The following is a 17543-nucleotide window of genomic DNA, read 5'->3' as shown; positions in this document are numbered from 1 at the left end:
TCAGTATGGTGTCTATGGAATAAACAGGGGCCGGCAGAGCTGATTACAAACTGGCAACTGTACCTGTGAAGGTTAAATTTGCCAAATGCAGTCACACCATAGAGACGTATGTCTTCCTGGACCCGGGGAGTTCTGCAACTTTCTGTACAGAGAAACACATGGGGCATGTGAGCGGTCTCCCTGAATAACGGGATCTAGGCAAGATCGGATTCAGGCGGAAGAGGTTGAAAATAGGACGCAGCAAAGCGTCAGATGCCAGGAAAAGCCCTTTTATTCTCCCGGAACACAAGGTTTTCACAGACAGGAACAATGCAGGAACGAAACACCAATGGCAAAAACTCACAGCAGTACACAGTAGTTCTCTCTAGGAACAACAAGAGCAAAATGAGGCTCCTTTAAATAGGGCTGCTGGTTGAGCCCAAACGGTCCAAACCATTATGGAGGGGATTACCAACAAACATAATGGTCCATACAATATGCTAATCATAATAAATGGAAGACAAAAGATTTCTTGGAATAATGAAGGATTCCACAAGGAAAAGAAAAGGACACTACGAAATACCTTGCCTTTCTGCAGAGAAACATCTGTCTGCCTAATAGTGAGAGAGTGAGAGTGATGGAAGACCCTGGTACATCCCTCACCATGGGGTCTATCACAAACAGAAAGGGTCGATCTGGGTTGTTTTCAACTGCACTTCAGCCTATCAAGGCTCATCTTTGAACTCTGAGTAGTAACTCAGAGGCCCAAATCTTACGACCACCTTGTTAGGTGTGCTCCTCAGATTTAGACAGGAGTTGATGGCAGTGACGGGAGACATTGAAGGAATGTTCCACCAAGTAAAGATTCCTGAGGAGGATGTGGACTTTCTGAGGTTCTTATGGCGGCTAGATAGTGACACTAACCAACCACTTCAGAGTTCAGAATGATGGTGCATCTGTTTGGTGCAGTTTCATCCCCGAGCTGTGCAAATTTTGCCCTCAGATAGACAGCCAAGGATAATGAGTGGAAATCTGACACCACATTAATCAACACCATCCGACGCAATTTCTATGTGGATGATTGTTTGAAATCACTTCCAAATGAAGATCAAGCCATCAGTCTGGTTCAGAATTTGAAAGATGTTTTGTGACTCATGGATTGAAGTTCACCAAATGGACCAGGTACAGCCATTTTGTCCTTGCTACCCTGCTTCTGGAGGAAAGAGCCAAAGAAGTGAAGAATACCGACCTTGAGAAGTACAAGCTCCCTGTTGGCATGCGGTGGGATGTTGAATTGGACACATTCTTCTTTAATATTACTCTACAAGAGCACCCTGTTAGTAGAAGAAGCATTCTGCCAGTACTTAATTCTGTCTATGATCTCCTGGGATTCTTATCTTCAGTTATATTGACAGGCAAAAAGATTCTGCAGGAACTGTGCAAAATAAATTAAGCACGAAAAAACTCCAACTGTTCTTGCATTAAAATGGAAGGAGTGGCTGGATGAGCATAGTCTCTGACTTCAGAATTCAACGATGCTTCAAGCCAGCAAACTTTGAAGTCACCACAGCCCAGCTGCATCACTTCTGCAATACCAGTGAGAATGGCTATGGGACAGTGTAGTGCCAATTTTAATCTCTTTGAAACTGTCATGACTTCCTCTCTGAATTAACACCCAACTCACTGTCTTCTCACCCAGATACCATTTGTCCATGTGTCTTTGTTTTAACATCTAGACCGAATACATAAACCCTGCAACACAAGTGCTAGAGTGAGACGGGAACTCTCACCTCTGTCTTTAAAGTCCAAACCTTTTTAACAGAATACACAACTCGGCAGGAACATCCTAGGGCAGGGGTGTCCAAACTACGGCCCGCGGGCCAACTGCTTTTTAATTGGCCCGCAAGAATTCTTCTAAATAGAATAGAATATGGCCCACACTTCAACTTTTGCCTGAGTGTATTGCACTTCTCCATTTTAACACCAGGGGGAGCTACTGTTGATCAAGGGCCTTCAAGGCAGTTGCTCCAGCAAAAAAGAATCAGAGAAGAAATTTATCCCAAATTACTCAACATGGCAGAACCAAAGAACCGAAAGGTAGAGAGTGAGTGCAGAAAATTTCAGACACGGTGGGAGAGTGAGTATTTCTTCAAAGAATTTCAGGGGAAGTGTGTCTGTTTGATCTGCACTGAAACTGTGGCAGTTATGAAAGAGTATAACGTACGTCATTATGAGACAAAACATCGGGCCTATGCATCCTACACTGGTGCTGAGCGAGAGCAGAAAGTAAAGCAAATGGTAGCTAACCTGCAGGGTCAGCAACAGTATTTTTTTCGTGCTCAAAAAGTCCAGGAAAAGGCTACAATAGCCAGCTATGAGGTCGCCCAACTCATCGCAAGACATGGCAAGCCTTTTTCAGATGGAGACTTAATAAAACACTGTCTCGTTTAAGTCGCCGAAGCTATGTGCCCGGAAAAAGTGCAAGAGTTCAACAACGTTAGCATGTCCAGAAATACAATTGTGCGACGCATTGAAGACTTGTCAGCCAACATTAAACTGCAACTGTCTGATAAAGCTTGTGCTTTTGATTTTTACTCCATCGCATGCGATGAGAGCACTGATGCCACAGACACCGCACAGCTGCTAATTTTTTTGCTGCTCGATCTTAAAAGTCTAAAAGGCACAACAACGGGTATGGATATTTTTGAAGCTGTGTCAGACTCAATAGACAAAATGGGACTTCAATGGGACAAGCTGTATGGAGTTACCACAGACGGGGCTCCAGCTATGGCAGGTGCACACAAAGGAATGACGTCTATGATGTGCGCCAAGGTGAAAGAGACTGGAGGAGAGGCGGTTAAAATGCACTGTATTGTTCACCAAGAAGTTCTTTGTGCCAAGACAGTCAATCTCGGAGATGTAATGAACACAGTTGTGAAAACTGTCAATATAATTCGTGCAAGAGGACTGTACCACAGAGAATTTCAGGCTTTCATCTCTGATGTGGATGCTGAGTATGGGGATCTACTCTACCACTCAGATGTGCGCTGGCTAAGCCGCAGCGCCGCATCTCAACCACTAAGTTTACTCCAGACCTGCCAGCCATCCTTCGATCCAAAGCGCAGCATCACTGCTCCCACTGAGTGCAATGCCGTTCCCACTTTAGGTGAGTAAAATGTATTCCACAGTACCCGTGTGTTAGCATGCATGTGCAACAAATATCAATAATGCGCATCAATTCTGTCGCTACCCTGCTTTTGCGCTTTGAGCTTTGAGCTACCACTTTATTATATGCGTTTTTCTTGTTAACACACAGAGTACACACCGCTGTGCACAGCGCACACACTGCACACGCAAAGTCAGCTGATCTCATCTGATGAAGATTTGCTCCTTGATCAAGTGAATTTGTCCGGATTTTTGGCACGAGTGGCGTCGGATCAGCACCGCAGCTGGATGGTCCAATTTACATACCCAGCGTAGCTGATATTCACCAGAATAATTTACTAAAATTATATGCACTCCTGTTATTAAGTCCAGTTCAGTCTGTTAATCTTGATAACCGTTTCAAACGAACGTTAATAGGTGTGTTGCTAAGCCTAATAACTTAAATAACAAGCTTGAAATTTAGCCGTTCCATTTTCCACTTCATTGTTTTTTCTCTGTACTGTAAATCTTCTGTCTAAATCTGAGGCTGCTGTTCTGAGAATGAGCTTTTTCTGAATAAATCAGTTAAGAAAGCTGTGATGAAGGCAGTTTTGTTTTTAATTATATTCAACAATTTAACATATTTGCCCACTTTTAATTGATTTTTCTAACTTTAATACACTAAAGTTAAGGCTATATACCTAATTTCTAGTATGTGGCCCAGCCCCTTCTATATTTTTATGCATGTGGCCCTCAGTGAAAAAAGTTTGGACACCCCTGGTTTAAATGAATCAACTCCATCTGGTTATATTAACTATCATGTTCCTCGAGGCACAGGCCAAGGAGGAGGAGTTTCAGCAATCTACCATTCCAGTCTTCAGATTAACCCCAAACCTAAATCTATCTATAGCTCATTTGAGAGTCTCACTCTCAGCCTGTCTCACCAAAACTGGAAGTCAGAAAAGCCAGTTTTATTAGTTGTTGTGTATCGCCCACCTGCTGCTGCTTACTCAGAGTTCCTGTCTGAGTTTTCTGACTTCTTATCTAGTTTAGTGCTCAGTACAGATAAAGTCATTATCGTGGGTGACTTTAACATTCATATGGATGTTGACTCTGACAGTCTTAAGACAGCCTTTAGTTCACTCTTAGATTCAACAGGTTTCCTTCAGACAGTAAATGAACCAACACAATCACACACTCGATCTGGTTCTCACCTACGGTCTAGAAACTAAGAACCTGTTAGTTGTCCCTCAAAACCCTCTCCTTTCAGACCATTCACTTGTAGTTTTTCAACTAACTCTAGAAGACTTTACAGCACACAACAGAAAGGTCTATTATACCAGATGCCTCTCTGAAGATAGTGTAGACAGATTTAGGGATGCAATCCCATCACAGCTCCCCTCAGCACCATGTACCAGTACAACAGACCGTACTGATTTAAACGTTACTCCTGCAGAAATTGATTCTTTTGTTAATAACACTGCAGCCACGTTGCACACAGTTTTAGATATGGTTGCTCCACTGAAAAAAAAGGTTACAAATCATAGGAGGCTAGCTCCTTGGTATAATTCAAATATACGAACACTTAAACAAACATCAAGACGGATGGAGAGGAAGTGGTACTCCTCCAAATCAGCTGAATCCCAGAGAGCCTGGAAAGACAGTCTATTGGCATACAAAAAGGCCCTTCATGAAGCCAGAACTGCCTATTATTCAACATTAATAGAGAAAAACAAGAACAACCCACGTTTTCTCTTTAACACTGTAGCCAGGCTGACCAAGAGTCACAGCTCTGTTGAGCCTTGTATTCCTGCAGCTCTTAGTAGTGAAGACTTCATGAGTTTCTTCACCAATAAAATCAATAACATTAGAGAAAAAATCAATAAAGATCCCCCCAGAATAGCCAATATAGTGCCATCTCTAGGAATCTGTTTTAATCCTACTCCATCTCTGGACAGGTTCCAGCCCATAGACCTCCCCGAGCTGACCTCCAGCATTAACAATTCTAATCCAACTACATGTCTCTTAGACCCCATCCCAACTAAGCTCCTCAAGGACGTCTTTCCCTTGATTGGCGTTTCCTTCTTAGATCAGATCAACTTATCCTTAACAACAGGTTATGTACCACAGGCGTTTAAAACCGCTGTCGTTAGACCTTTACTTAAAAAACCTGCACTTGACCCAGACATCTTAGCAAACTATAGGCCGATATCCAACCTCCTGTTTTTATCTAAAATACTTGAAAGAGTGGTTGCAAATCAGTTAATTGATCACCTACACAGGAACAGTCTCTTTGAAATGTTTCAGTCTGGTTTCAGAGCCCATCACAGCACAGTAACAGCACTGGTTAAAGTCACAAACGACCTCCTCATGGCATCAGACCGCGGGCTTGTCTCCATACTTGTTTTACTAGATCTCAGTGCTGCTTTCGACACTGTAGATCACAGCATTTTATTACACAGATTAGAACATGAGACTAGGATCACAGGGACTGCGCTACGCTGGTTCAAATCATATTTAACAAATAGATTTCACTTTGCTCAAGTTAATAATGTTTCCTCTTCATATATAAGGGTTAGCCTCGGTGTTCCACAAGGTTCAGTGCTTGGGCCGATCCTGTTCACTTTATACATGCTCCCTCTAGGAAATATTATTCAGAAACATGGCATAAACTTTCATTGTTATGCTGATGACACTCAGCTGTATTTATCCTTAAAGCCTGAAGAAACAGAGCCGTTAGCCAGACTCCAGGCATGTCTTAAGGACATAAAGGACTGGATGACCTCCAATTTTTTATCATTAAACTCAGACAAAACTGAGATCATGGCTCTAGGCCCCAAACACCTTAGAACTAGAATAGCTGATAATATTGTCTCTCTGGACGACATTACGTTGGCCTCCAGTACGACTGCGAGGAACCTCGGTGTTATCTTCGATCAGGACATGTCATTTATCCATCACATTAAACAGACCTCTAAGACTGCCTGATTTCACCTGCGTAATATTGCTAAGATTAGGAGCGTCCTCTTTCAGAGTGATGCTGGAAAACTTGTCCATGCTTTCGTTACTTCTAGGCTGGACTACTGCAACTCACTATTGTCAGGATGTCCAAATTACTCTGTTAATAGCCTGCAGCTGATCCAGAATGCAGCAGCTAGAGTTTTAACAGGAATCAGCAAAAGGGATCATATCTCCCCCATCTTAGCTTCTCTCCACTGGCTTCCGGTAAAATTCGACAGGCAGATACCACCTCCACTTTTAAGACTAAACTTAAAACCTTTCGGTTTAGTAAAGCATATAGTTAGCCTCAAATAAAGTGTGTAGGGCTGGTAGGCATAGTTACACTCACCTCATGATATATAGCCACAGGTAGAATAGGTCTGACTAACTGTTAATCTTTAAATCTCTATCATAGCTAAGCTGCTATAGGCCTATGCTGCCGGGGGACACAAACATGATCCACCAAGCAGTTTCCCCTCCTCCTTTTCCTCTTCTATCCTCTCCCCTCGTCAGACTAACATACAGTTCATTATTTTATGTCACTAACTATGTGTCCAGTTCTCCTCGTAGTCTTGTGTCTCTCCCTCCCTTTCTCTCTCTCTATATATATATCTTTCTGCAGGTATCTCTCCATCCAGATCTTCAAGTTGAACTGTTGAGAGGAAGAGGAAGGTGTATCTTCACCTCTAGATATAGGGGCGCATTGTGCCGCCCCTCAATCACGGCGCTCGGTGCGTCGACACAGTGCCATATAGTGACATAGGGAGAGAGCCATATAGGGAGAGAGACGACCTGTCACATCTGTCACAGCCACAAATTCTGCACTACTTCATTTTGAACCTGTCTCACTGTCAGTGATCACTGATGTGGTCAGAAATATAAGAGCTGCCCCTTGGATCTTGTTCCAACTAAATTGCTAAAAGAGGTTTTCCCTACTGTTTGACCTTCTATCTTGGTTTTAATTAACAACAGTTTGAACTCTGGTATTGTTCCTGATGTTTTTAAACAGGAATTTTAAACGGAATCATCCGGACCAGGCCACAGCAGCTCTCCGCGTCAAACTTCCCCGTCAACCTCGGCAGCAGCGTAGCGTCCTCCGCCACCGACCCGTTGGCAACGCAACGAAGTCTCTCCCGTGGATGTACATGGCATCTCTTCCCAATCACTGTCCGTGCCGCTAGCTTAGCTCCGCGCCATTCATTCTCCGCTCCTTTTTCTTCTCCTCTCTCTCTCGGTCTCCCCGGCACTACCAAAAAAACTCATGAATCTTCATATCGTAACATAAATAAAATCATTTTTTCTCTTTTAACTCTTTAAACCCTTTCGAAACCCATAAAATAACATTTTTAAAGTCACACATTTTAAACAGAAATTATTTAAATACATTTAAATATTAGTTATGTAAATTTTAACTTCAACATAACCACTGTTGTTTCATTTTTAACTTAATCCCAGCAGAAAAAAAATAATAAATACAACTGATATTTATCAGGGTATTACACTCTCCCCCCACCAAATAAAGACATGCCCTCATGACGGTGTACCACTGAAACATAAACAATCATGGCACATCTGGTGAATGAAACAGTGAAACACACACTCAAGCAATAACAGGTGTACCTATCCACTTATAAACACAATAAACATATTTCACTGTAGGGGCTGCTATGACACTTACATGACCTGGTATATCATAAGTTAACCTTAAAAGAACCCTCTTTAGTCTCTGAGGTCTGGTCTTAGTGTCAAAGTCAGGGTCAGTGTCTTCATGTTGCAAGGGAATGTCTTCATTCAACGTTTTGTCTCTTTCAGTCTCTTCATTCTCACATGTCTCAAGTAGTTCAATCTCTGTTGTCTCAGCAGACTCTGGTTCATTTGCACTATCCATTTCAGATTCCTCCACAGATTCCCGTGTTACTGCTGGTTGAACAGTTTTTAGTTGTCCAGTCAGGTCACTTAAGGAAAGATCCAAATCCAGACTGAATGGTTCCAACGTTTCATCATCCATGTTATTCCTGAGAGGTTCAACAAATCGTACCACAGTCCATGGTCCTCATTCTCTGGGTCTGTGTACTCTTTTTCAACAAAATCACTGAGTCTAACCTCTCTTCTTTCAGAGTCTTCATCTGGTGTTTTCTGTGATGTCTTTTCCTTTTCAGGCTTGTCTGTGCGTCCTATCCGTCTTCTCCGTCCGCAGCAGAACTCTGTCTCCAGGCAGCAACTGATCCTCTTGTCATATCTCTGCTTATTATCATCATTTTGCCTGGCAGCAATGGATTCTTCTAGCTGATTTTTCAACTCCAAGTGAACTCAAGACTTCATGGACAAGACGACTTTCAAAGTCTCTCCCCTGATCACTGTGTATCCTCTTGGGCAATCCATAATGGAAAATACTTCTCCAGCAACACTTTTGCCACTGTAGAGGTTGCTTGAATCTGGTTCGATGAAAGAAAGTCCATACAAACAAGGTCCAATGGCCCATCACTTTGTAAATGAGACAATGGTGCAAGTTTCTTTTTCTTTTTATACACCTCTCACAAGACTTACAATACTCTTTAATCTCTGACTACATCTGAGCCATATGTTTTGTCAAGGCCTAGATGACCCGAGTCATCATGCAGTGATTTCATTACTATGTTTCTGTACTTTGTACTTTGCTTTGATTTTCCTGGTGGACTTGTAATGCGATACATTACTCCCTTTTGCATCTTCAACCTATCCCACTCTCTCAGCTGCAAAGAACAGACTCGATCTTTTTGTCTTGTCAACTTTGGTGATATTGCCATTTCTCAGAGCTTATCACACTTGCCAACTCAGTGAGGCTCAAAACAGGCATACTGTTGACACCCAAAGAAGACAGACTGCAATAGGCTTGTGGAATAACTTGTGGAGAAATCCCCAAGAGGTCATTGGCTCTTTCATACTGTGGGTTTCTCTTTTTTGTCACCACAGACATCTGGAACATGGCTCTCACACCTGTTGCAGGAATGTCTTTCCACTCAGATTTCTCCATTTTACTGGGATATAGTCTATGAGAGAGAGCATCTGTATCCAACTTAGAAGACGTCAACACATAAGTCAGCGGGTTGTTGTCAGTCCTCACCTCAAACTTGGTCCCATACAGATAGTCATACAGCTTATCTACTACATCCCACTTCAGCGCCAAAAATTCTTATTTATGGGCTGGGTAATTCTTCTCTGAAGGAGTCAAGCTTAGATTAACAAAATACACTGGTCTTAATCCTTCACCCTGATCCTGGTACAACACTCCTCCTAGCCCCTCTGGGCTAGCATCTACATGCAGCACATAAGATAGTTGAGGGTTGGCAAAAACTAACACTCATGCAGAGAGAAAACTCGCTCCGTTACACCATTTTTGCCACCAATCTTTCTTTCCACTCCTTAGGGACGGATGAGTCTCCAAAATTGAAAAAGGAGGGGGTCAACTTTACAGGTGACTCAACATCAAACTCTTTCTTTTCAGGAAGTGATGACACAACGTGGAAAAAAGATAGGCTATCAGTGTTCCTCTGGTAAGGTAATTTCTTGTGCCAGCATGTTTCTGACTAGAACAGTGATTTTCTTAGCCATCACACCAGTGAATGCCTGTATCTCTGGTCTCACCAGGAGCTCATTCGGAAACCGTGATTCATTCGCAGGGTCATCAGGTGAGTCCACGAGGACAGCCTGAGTGCTTGGCACTCCCTGAAACTGGCTTTCTTTGTCACTGGCCCCAGACTGTGGAACACACTGCCCCCCAACATTTGTACCATCACAGTCATGATCTTGGAAGCTAAGCAGGGTCGGGCCTGGTTAGTATTTGGATGGGTGACCGCCTGGGAATACCAGGTGCCGTAAGCCCTTATTTTGTCTCCGCAGCCGTGGCGTGACGGGTTAGAATGCAACCATAAGTTGCAGACAGTCGATTGAGCAGCGCCTGGTTCGATTCCTTGTTGTGGTGGTCTTATGCAAGGCACTTAACCCCCTAATATGCTCCCCAGGCGCTTGATGCTGCCCACTGCTCCTGTGTGTGTTTCACTGCATGTAATTTGCCAGGTGTTGCATGTGTGTGTTCAACTAAGGATGGGTCAAATGCAGAAGACGAATTCAGTGTGTGTATGTAAAAATATATATACTGTCAATAAAGCTGATTCTTGTCGTGGCAGCCCTCAAGAACAGAAAAAGCAAAAAGTGTGCAAAAACAGTTACAAAAAAGTAGAGGTAAAATAAATTAACAATTTACAAAGTACAGTAAACACAGTACAATATACAGCTATATACAAGTCCTCATAAAAGAGAAGAGAAAAGAGGACTAGACCATTGGATTATATAGTCTAACAGCAGTGGGAATGAAGGACCTGCCGTAGCTCCTTCCTACACTGAGGGTGTAGCAGTCTGCCGCTGAAAGAGCTGCTCAGAGCCTCCACTGTCTGTTGCAGAGGGTGAGAGGTGTTGTCCATGATGGATGTCAGCTTGGCTAACATCCTCCTCCCACCCACCTCCTCCACGGAGTCCAGTGGGCAGCCCAGAACTGGCCCGCCTGACCAGCTTATTTAGTCTCTTCCTGTCCTGGTCCGTGCTGCCCGGTCCCCAACAGACCACAGTGTAGTGAATAGCAGAGGCTACCACAGAGTCGTAAAAAGTCCTTAGGAGGGGCCTGCACACACCAAAGGACCTCAGTCTCCTTAGAAGGTGGAGGGGCATTGGTGTTATGTGACCAGTCCAGTTTATGGTTGAGGTGAACACCCAGATACTTAAAACTGTTCACCATCTCAATGTCCGAGCCTTGGATGTTCACTGGTGTAGGTGGTAATGTCCTTCTCAGGAAGTCAATCACGATCTCCTTTGTTTTACTGGTGTTTAAGCACAACTGGTTGCGCTCACACCAGTCCACGATGACTGACCTGTACTCCGTCTCATTCCCCCAACAATGGCTGAGTCGTCAGAGAACTTCTGGAGGTGAAATCTGCTGGTGTTGTAGGCGAAGTCCAAAGTGTAGAGGGTGAAGAGGAAAGGTGAGAGCACTGTTCCCTGGGGGGCCCCTGTGCTGCAGATCACCACCTCAGACACACAGTTACTCAGTCTCACATACTGTGGCCTGTTGGTGATGTAGTCAGTGATCCAATACAGCCACATATCCGTCCACTCCTGCTCTCTCCAGCTTCCCTCTCAGCACCGGTTGAATTGTGTTGAATGCGCTTGAGAAGTCAAAAAACATGATTCTCAAGTGCTCCCAGCACTCTCCAGGTGAGTCAGCGCCCAGTGCAGCAGGGAAATGACAGCGTCATCGATCCCGATGTTTGGCCTGTAGCCAAACTGCAGCGTGTCTATCGCTGTACTCACCACAGAACAAAGGTGACTGAGGATGAGCCTCTCCATGGACATCATCAGATAGGAGGTCAATGGTGTGCCCTTGAGCAAGGCGCTTAACCCCCAATTGCCTAACAATGCCAGCCCACTACTCTTGTGTGTTTCACTGCATGTTGCATGCGTGTGCTCAATTAGCGATGGGTTAAATGCAGAGAAGAATTTCATATGTAAAAATATACTGATAAATTAAGTTTGAAGTTAAACTCAAACAGCAAGCCACCCTCCTTTGTGCTTACTGTCTGGTAAAACCTAATGAGGTTTTACCAGACAACCTCACATTACACTGCACTGCTGGTACTCCTGCTTATTAATGCTAGCTCATCCATCTTGTTTGTCAGTGACCTTACATTGCCCATGACAAGCAAGAGGACACACGGCTTATATCTCCTCTTCTCCCTAAGCCTCTCAACCCAGTTTTTTTCCTCATTGTTACAGCTCCTTAAGCCCCTCCCCCATTCATTTTGGACAGCAGCACCCCCTACATAGGTGACTTAAATAGCGTGGGCAAATCAAAAACATCTCTCAGTATAATCAACAGGAGTTCAACACCTCAGCAAACTACAACTTCAGTAATAAACGTATAGTTTCAATTTATATAGTCACAATTTCATCGCACAAAAAAGAGTACAGTTGACTTTTTACATGTAGGCTAATCAATAAAACTATACCACAGTATATTTGGGGTGAACTACACTGATGGCAGCAAATGAGCATTAAGATTGATGGACGTTCTAACCAGTCCATCTTATTTTATCTTAAACAGTCTACCTCTGAATAAGATAAGATTAGATAAGATAAGCTAAAATAAAGCTTTATTAGTCCTGCAGTGGGAAATTCTTAGTGTCAGAGCAGCACAAAGACAGCAAATTAAAGTACAGATAGAGGGATATTTACAATTTTTTTTCAAGGGGACTTATTATATCCCTTTTCCCAAGTTATTGCAATTCCCTGTGGTCTTCATGAAATGTCTGTGACGTGATTTGGTCAAAATACCACATGGATGAACAATGCACCACTCCCCCCCCTCACCCTCTCTAAAAAGTGCTTTTCAGAATGAGCGGTTTAGAGTGCCTGATGCTTTAAATGCTAACTAACCATTAGCTTGGCTGTCATCCCTTTCTCTCCCACCACCTGTACTAGGTCGAGGGGTCTCCCTAGGATGGAGCTGGCCTCCTTTATGATTTTACCCAGTCTCTTCCTGTCTGCAGTAGAAATGCTGTTGCCGCAGCTGAACACTCCATAGAATAGGACTGATACCACCGAAAAAGGTCCTGAGGAGTGCCCCCTGCACTCTAAAGAACCTAAAGTACCTATGATTCTTCTATGACTCACTGACATTTCAAATTGTTTCTGAATATTAAAAAAACACATCACATTGAAGTGTCAAAGATAAGAGGAGAAGCAGTTTAATTTCAGTTGTAGATTTTAACATTTTACGTGCCTCTTTACAAAACAACCTTTCTGAAAAAGCAATTGAGGTGGCACTTAGATCATCGTTAATACCTGCACTACTGGCACTGTACAGTTATGTGAACATCTTTGGGTTGCATTAACTGGTGGATGGGTAACTTACTGAGCAACAAGTCAGAATGTACTCCTCAAACAGCAGTACGGTGGCTGACAATTACAAATGCACTGCATATACAGACAGGCACTGCAAATACAGAAATGCACTGCATATAGAAAAACAGATGCAAAAGGAAGATGCTGCAAATACAGAAATATGCTGCAAATACAGAAACACGCTGCAAATACAGAAATGTATTGCATATGCAGAAATGTGCTGCAAATAAGAAAACAAATGCCACAAAAAGAAAATGCCGCACAACCAGTCATACATAGAAGTGCTCCAGGCCTGTAGGGGCAGTGCTGAGCGACAGAGAGAGACCCGAGAGACAGACAATGGACATCTGTTTCTCATATGCAGCACGTTTCTGTATTTGCAGTGCCTGTCTGTATATGCGGCGCGTTTGTACTTTTCGGCCACCGTACAGCAGCAACATGGCAACATGTGCAACTGTTTATTTGTCATCAGGGCAACTTTGAAGATATGCGTGTGCTCCAGTGGTTTGTTTTGTTTGGAAAGTATGCCTTTGTCAGGGATGTAAATTAACAGACATACTACAACATACAGACATACAAATCATCTGAACTTTTCACATCCATAACAATAATGATACAAGGATCAAGAGCCAGAGCTATAATTATATGGTATAGGAATAATAATAACAATTATCGATATTGTCTAAAAACTACACTTATTTTTTCATATTTTTTTCTTCAGAAAAAAGAATCATAAATTCATATTTATATACTGGAACTTCTTAAGTCTTTCCTTTGTCTGGTTTTCTGACTAAATAGGTAACTTAAATATTTACAATGATTTTTATTTACAATCATTGGCCCAGTCCACTGAAGGTAAGGTTTCTTTTAGCTTGTCTAGATTAAAAAGCACAAAGAAGAATGGAGGAATGGTCCTAGTGAAAGGCGAGGTAGGAGAGGAGCAGGGGGTGGATATGAAGTCAGTGTCCCTGCTCCCAGACAGGATCTCAGACACCCTGGGGAGTCTGAGACCCAGGCAGGATCTCTAACCTCACAGTAGAAGAGTGTACAGGGTTTCCCGCAGCATTCTATGCTCCAGAGTGGTTCCATGCTACAAGCTCATCCAGCCCTTGTTACAAGGAGGATTTACTGCCTCATTTCAGACATCTCATTTTGTGTCACTGGTTTGTCTTCTTCCTTCCCATCAGACCCTTATATCACCAGAAGCTGTCCCAGAACCATCCTGAACTGCTGTGTATACCCTGCCAGTTCCCTCACCCTCTCAGTCATCTCTGTGGCAGCTCCAGGGGAAGGATACTGAAGTGCTGCTGTCTTTGTGCTGATCACAATGTCCTTGAGTTTTTCACAGAGGCTGTTGCTGCTCTGGGCCACCCGGGCCCGTACCTCAGGAGAACTGGCCTGGCGTGACAGTGTGTCGCCAATAAACACCAGCTTGTGAGCGCTGAGGATGACAAACTTGCTGTGTGCCACAAATATCTTGGGTGGTTGGTTGGAATTGACAGCAGTGAAGAAGGCATCAATGGCATTGGTCACTGTGGTGACATTCTGTTCGCACTGCTCCTGGTAGAAGAGGATTAGTTGCCGATCACCATGGCACAATTTGGAGGACGAGAGTCCTCCAGAGCCGTTCTGAGCCATTTGGCTGGTGAGAGAGTTATGCGGGGATGGGACCCAGCCCGTCATGTCATTGTTGATCGGTCTAATGACTTCCTGCTCTAGCCGCTCAAACTGTTTAATCTAGACGATAAGGAAGAGAAAGGTGATAATTAGAGACTTGTATAGTTAATACTACTTGTAATAACAATACTTGTAGAGTTGTAACAATCAATTAGTCTATTGCAAAGTAATCAGCAACAATCTTGCCTGATTAATTGTTTTTTGTCATTTATCAATTGCCAAACATTCCATGAATCCAGTTTCTCAAACATCAGAATTTGACATTTTTTGCAGTTTTATATGACTCTAAATGAAATATCTTTTCATACTATTCTATAGATCACACAAATAAAAGGCTTTTGATGTGCACCTTTTCCAGAAAATAATCTCCAGATTAACTGAGAACATTAAAAAATGCAGAGAATTACAAGTAAAATAAGTCTACATTAGGTAGGTAAAGTAGGTATTAATTTATAAAATCTATTTATAGTCAAAAAAGGAAAACACAAAATACATTTTTATTATTTCCTGTATTCCTGTATATAGATCACACAAATAAAAGGCTTTTGATGTGCACCTTTTCCAGAAAATAATCTCCAGATTAACTGAGAAGATTAAAAAATGCAGAGAATTACAAGTAAAATAAGTCTGCATTAGGCAGGTAAAGTAGGTATTAATTTATAAAATCTATTTATAGTCAAAAAAGGAAAACACAAAATACATTTTTATTTTTTCCTGTATTTAAGGAAAATAGAGTTACCTGGAGTGTTCTAACACACACACACACACACACTCAGGTACCTGTTGCTGTTCCAGGTGTGTCTTGCGTCTGATGATGTTGCCTTTCTCCAGCAGCTGCCTTTGGTTCTTCTCAAACTCTTCTTTTCCCTGACAGATTAACAGATAATTTTTACACCACCTGTACTCACTAACATGATTTATTTAAAACAGATCTAATTGTTTGTGCATCAGTAGGAAGATCAGAAGTCACATATAACCTCTGTCTTCCGCTAGTAGTAAAAAAATCAGCAGACTTGCATGCACATGTATTCATCAATCATGCTATGATGGGTGCACATATGTGTGAATTTGTGAGATAAATTAAGGCCCCACTAGATTTGACTTCAGTTCTTATATTTTGGATAAAACAACTTTTATTGACACAATGCTTTTTCTAAATACTGTTCTCTAAAACTGTGTTCACACTGAACACAATGTCAGACGGCTGCTTTGAGACTTGATTTTGATATAGATTGGCATCATACATCAGTGAAAAAAAAAATCATTGCACTTTCATATGCAGTATCAACATCAGTAAATAAATGGTGCAGTGACTCTTTCCTAGACTTGTTATGGAGCATTGCTGTAGTTATGGAGCATTGCTGTAGTTCTGGAGCGTTGCTGTAGACTAAGCATGAATTAATACTGATACTGTCAATGTTTCACATACTGTTTAATGACCACATAGTCCATATGCTTGGGCTGCCACTCTATTCAGCATGTACACCTTCACAACACAATTCTTCTGAACTACCAGCCACCTCCAGCATAAGCATTCAAAGCATCATGTTTGTTTAAATATGATGCATGTCAGGCTCAAGGAGCTTCTAAGATAATGGTCAGCAGAGCAATGGAGGTTCTATTTAACTTGTGAGTCGATGAAATGTCTTCACAACTAAGTCTGTGTCCATGTCTGTGTGTGTACCTGTAAATGTACATAGTCATAGTCTTCCATCCAGCCTTCCTCTGTGGTCTCATAAGGCCTGTCCACACCTTCCTCTTCCTCTGCAGCTGTAAATTTTGGTGGAGAAGGGAGGGGCCGGGACTGAATGTTCACCTTCTCCCCTCCTTGACAGCTGCCACTTCCCGATCCTATCATATGACTGCTGATGTCCCCTGGGATCGGAGGAAGTGGCAGCTGCTGCTGCTGCCGATTGGTCCGTTTGAACAGCAGCAAGGCATTGCCGTGGAGAAATGAGGCAAGCTGCTTGGTGTCATCTGGGATGCCTCGTGCTGTCATGATCAGTCGATCTAAATCATCCACTCCTGGTGGTGATGCTGTGAGCACTGTATGCGACCAGGAAATGGTGTCTAAGCTTTGACTGTGTTGAATCAAATTCTGGAAGACCTCCTCCATCTTCCCCACCTGACGGCCTAATTTAGTCTGCAGAGAGCGGTCGGTGGCCTGGGCAGCATTTGCCACAGCACCTTGGGCAAATTCTAAGAAGTCTCGGACAGTGGCACGCACCCGATCAGCAGCCTGATGAATGGCTGGGAGATTATCTTCCAGGTGAGCAGGGCTTCTCCAGTTACCTGTGATGAAAGACATCATGAGAGAAACACTGGACTCAACGGCTTGCTGGAGACGAGACAGACGTTCCATGGCTTGCTCCAGGTCCAAGATGAGCGGTTTTCCTGGAATAGAACAAGGAGCAGGAAGTGAGGAGGAAGAGGGGGTATCACGGACAGGGACCATGTCTAAGGATGAAGCAGAGTGGTTGCTCCGTGTGCTTCCTGTGCTTGAAGCAGACAGCCGCTTGAAGGACATAGTCAGATCCTCATTGGTGGACTGGGCATCACGCACAACCTGAAAATCACACACATTATCATTGAAAAACACTGCGTGGCAGGATATACAAAAACTTTCTCTCTAATTTCCTAAAACCCCAGCGACAAACTATGAAAACAAGCACGCCTGCTTAGCAGACATTCATAAGAAACAACTTTATTGCAACATTATCACATTAGCATTAATTACAGTTGTACTTACACTGTAATTACAACTTATGGAGAAGGGATGTGTTGTAGTACCATGTCTGACAATCTTTACA

The 17543-nt window shown here is 42.9% G+C and overlaps 1 protein-coding gene and 1 long non-coding RNA gene across 6 annotated transcripts in view; one reads left to right on the top strand and one right to left on the bottom strand.

The window, feature by feature from the left end:
- The first annotated feature begins 3045 nt into the window (after positions 1–3045).
- Positions 3046–3727, top strand: LOC124062111. Its single transcript, XR_006843864.1, has 2 exons — positions 3046–3145; positions 3296–3727. It is a non-coding gene; the product is annotated as an uncharacterized LOC124062111 (long non-coding RNA).
- Positions 3728–12883: 9156 nt separating this feature from the next.
- Positions 12884–17543, bottom strand: part of bcar1 (BCAR1 scaffold protein, Cas family member) — a 96507-nt gene continuing 91847 nt past the window's right edge. For 4 of the 5 annotated variants that reach the window (XM_046394495.1, XM_046394498.1, XM_046394496.1 and 1 more), the window contains 3 exons: positions 16418–17299; positions 15514–15600; positions 12884–14793 (listed from right to left, as the gene is read on the bottom strand). In XM_046394495.1, coding sequence (XP_046250451.1) covers positions 14248–14793; positions 15514–15600; positions 16418–17299 — 1515 coding nt within the window. In that variant the 3' untranslated portion in view covers positions 12884–14247. The remainder of the gene's footprint in view (positions 14794–15513; positions 15601–16417; positions 17300–17543) is intronic. The other variant, XM_046394499.1, reaches the window with a different exon arrangement.

This window comes from Scatophagus argus, chromosome 7 (genome assembly GCF_020382885.2).
Source record: "Scatophagus argus isolate fScaArg1 chromosome 7, fScaArg1.pri, whole genome shotgun sequence".
In the NCBI taxonomy this organism is placed as follows: Eukaryota; Metazoa; Chordata; class Actinopteri; family Scatophagidae; genus Scatophagus; species Scatophagus argus.
This window is presented reverse-complemented; position numbering and strand designations above follow the sequence as displayed.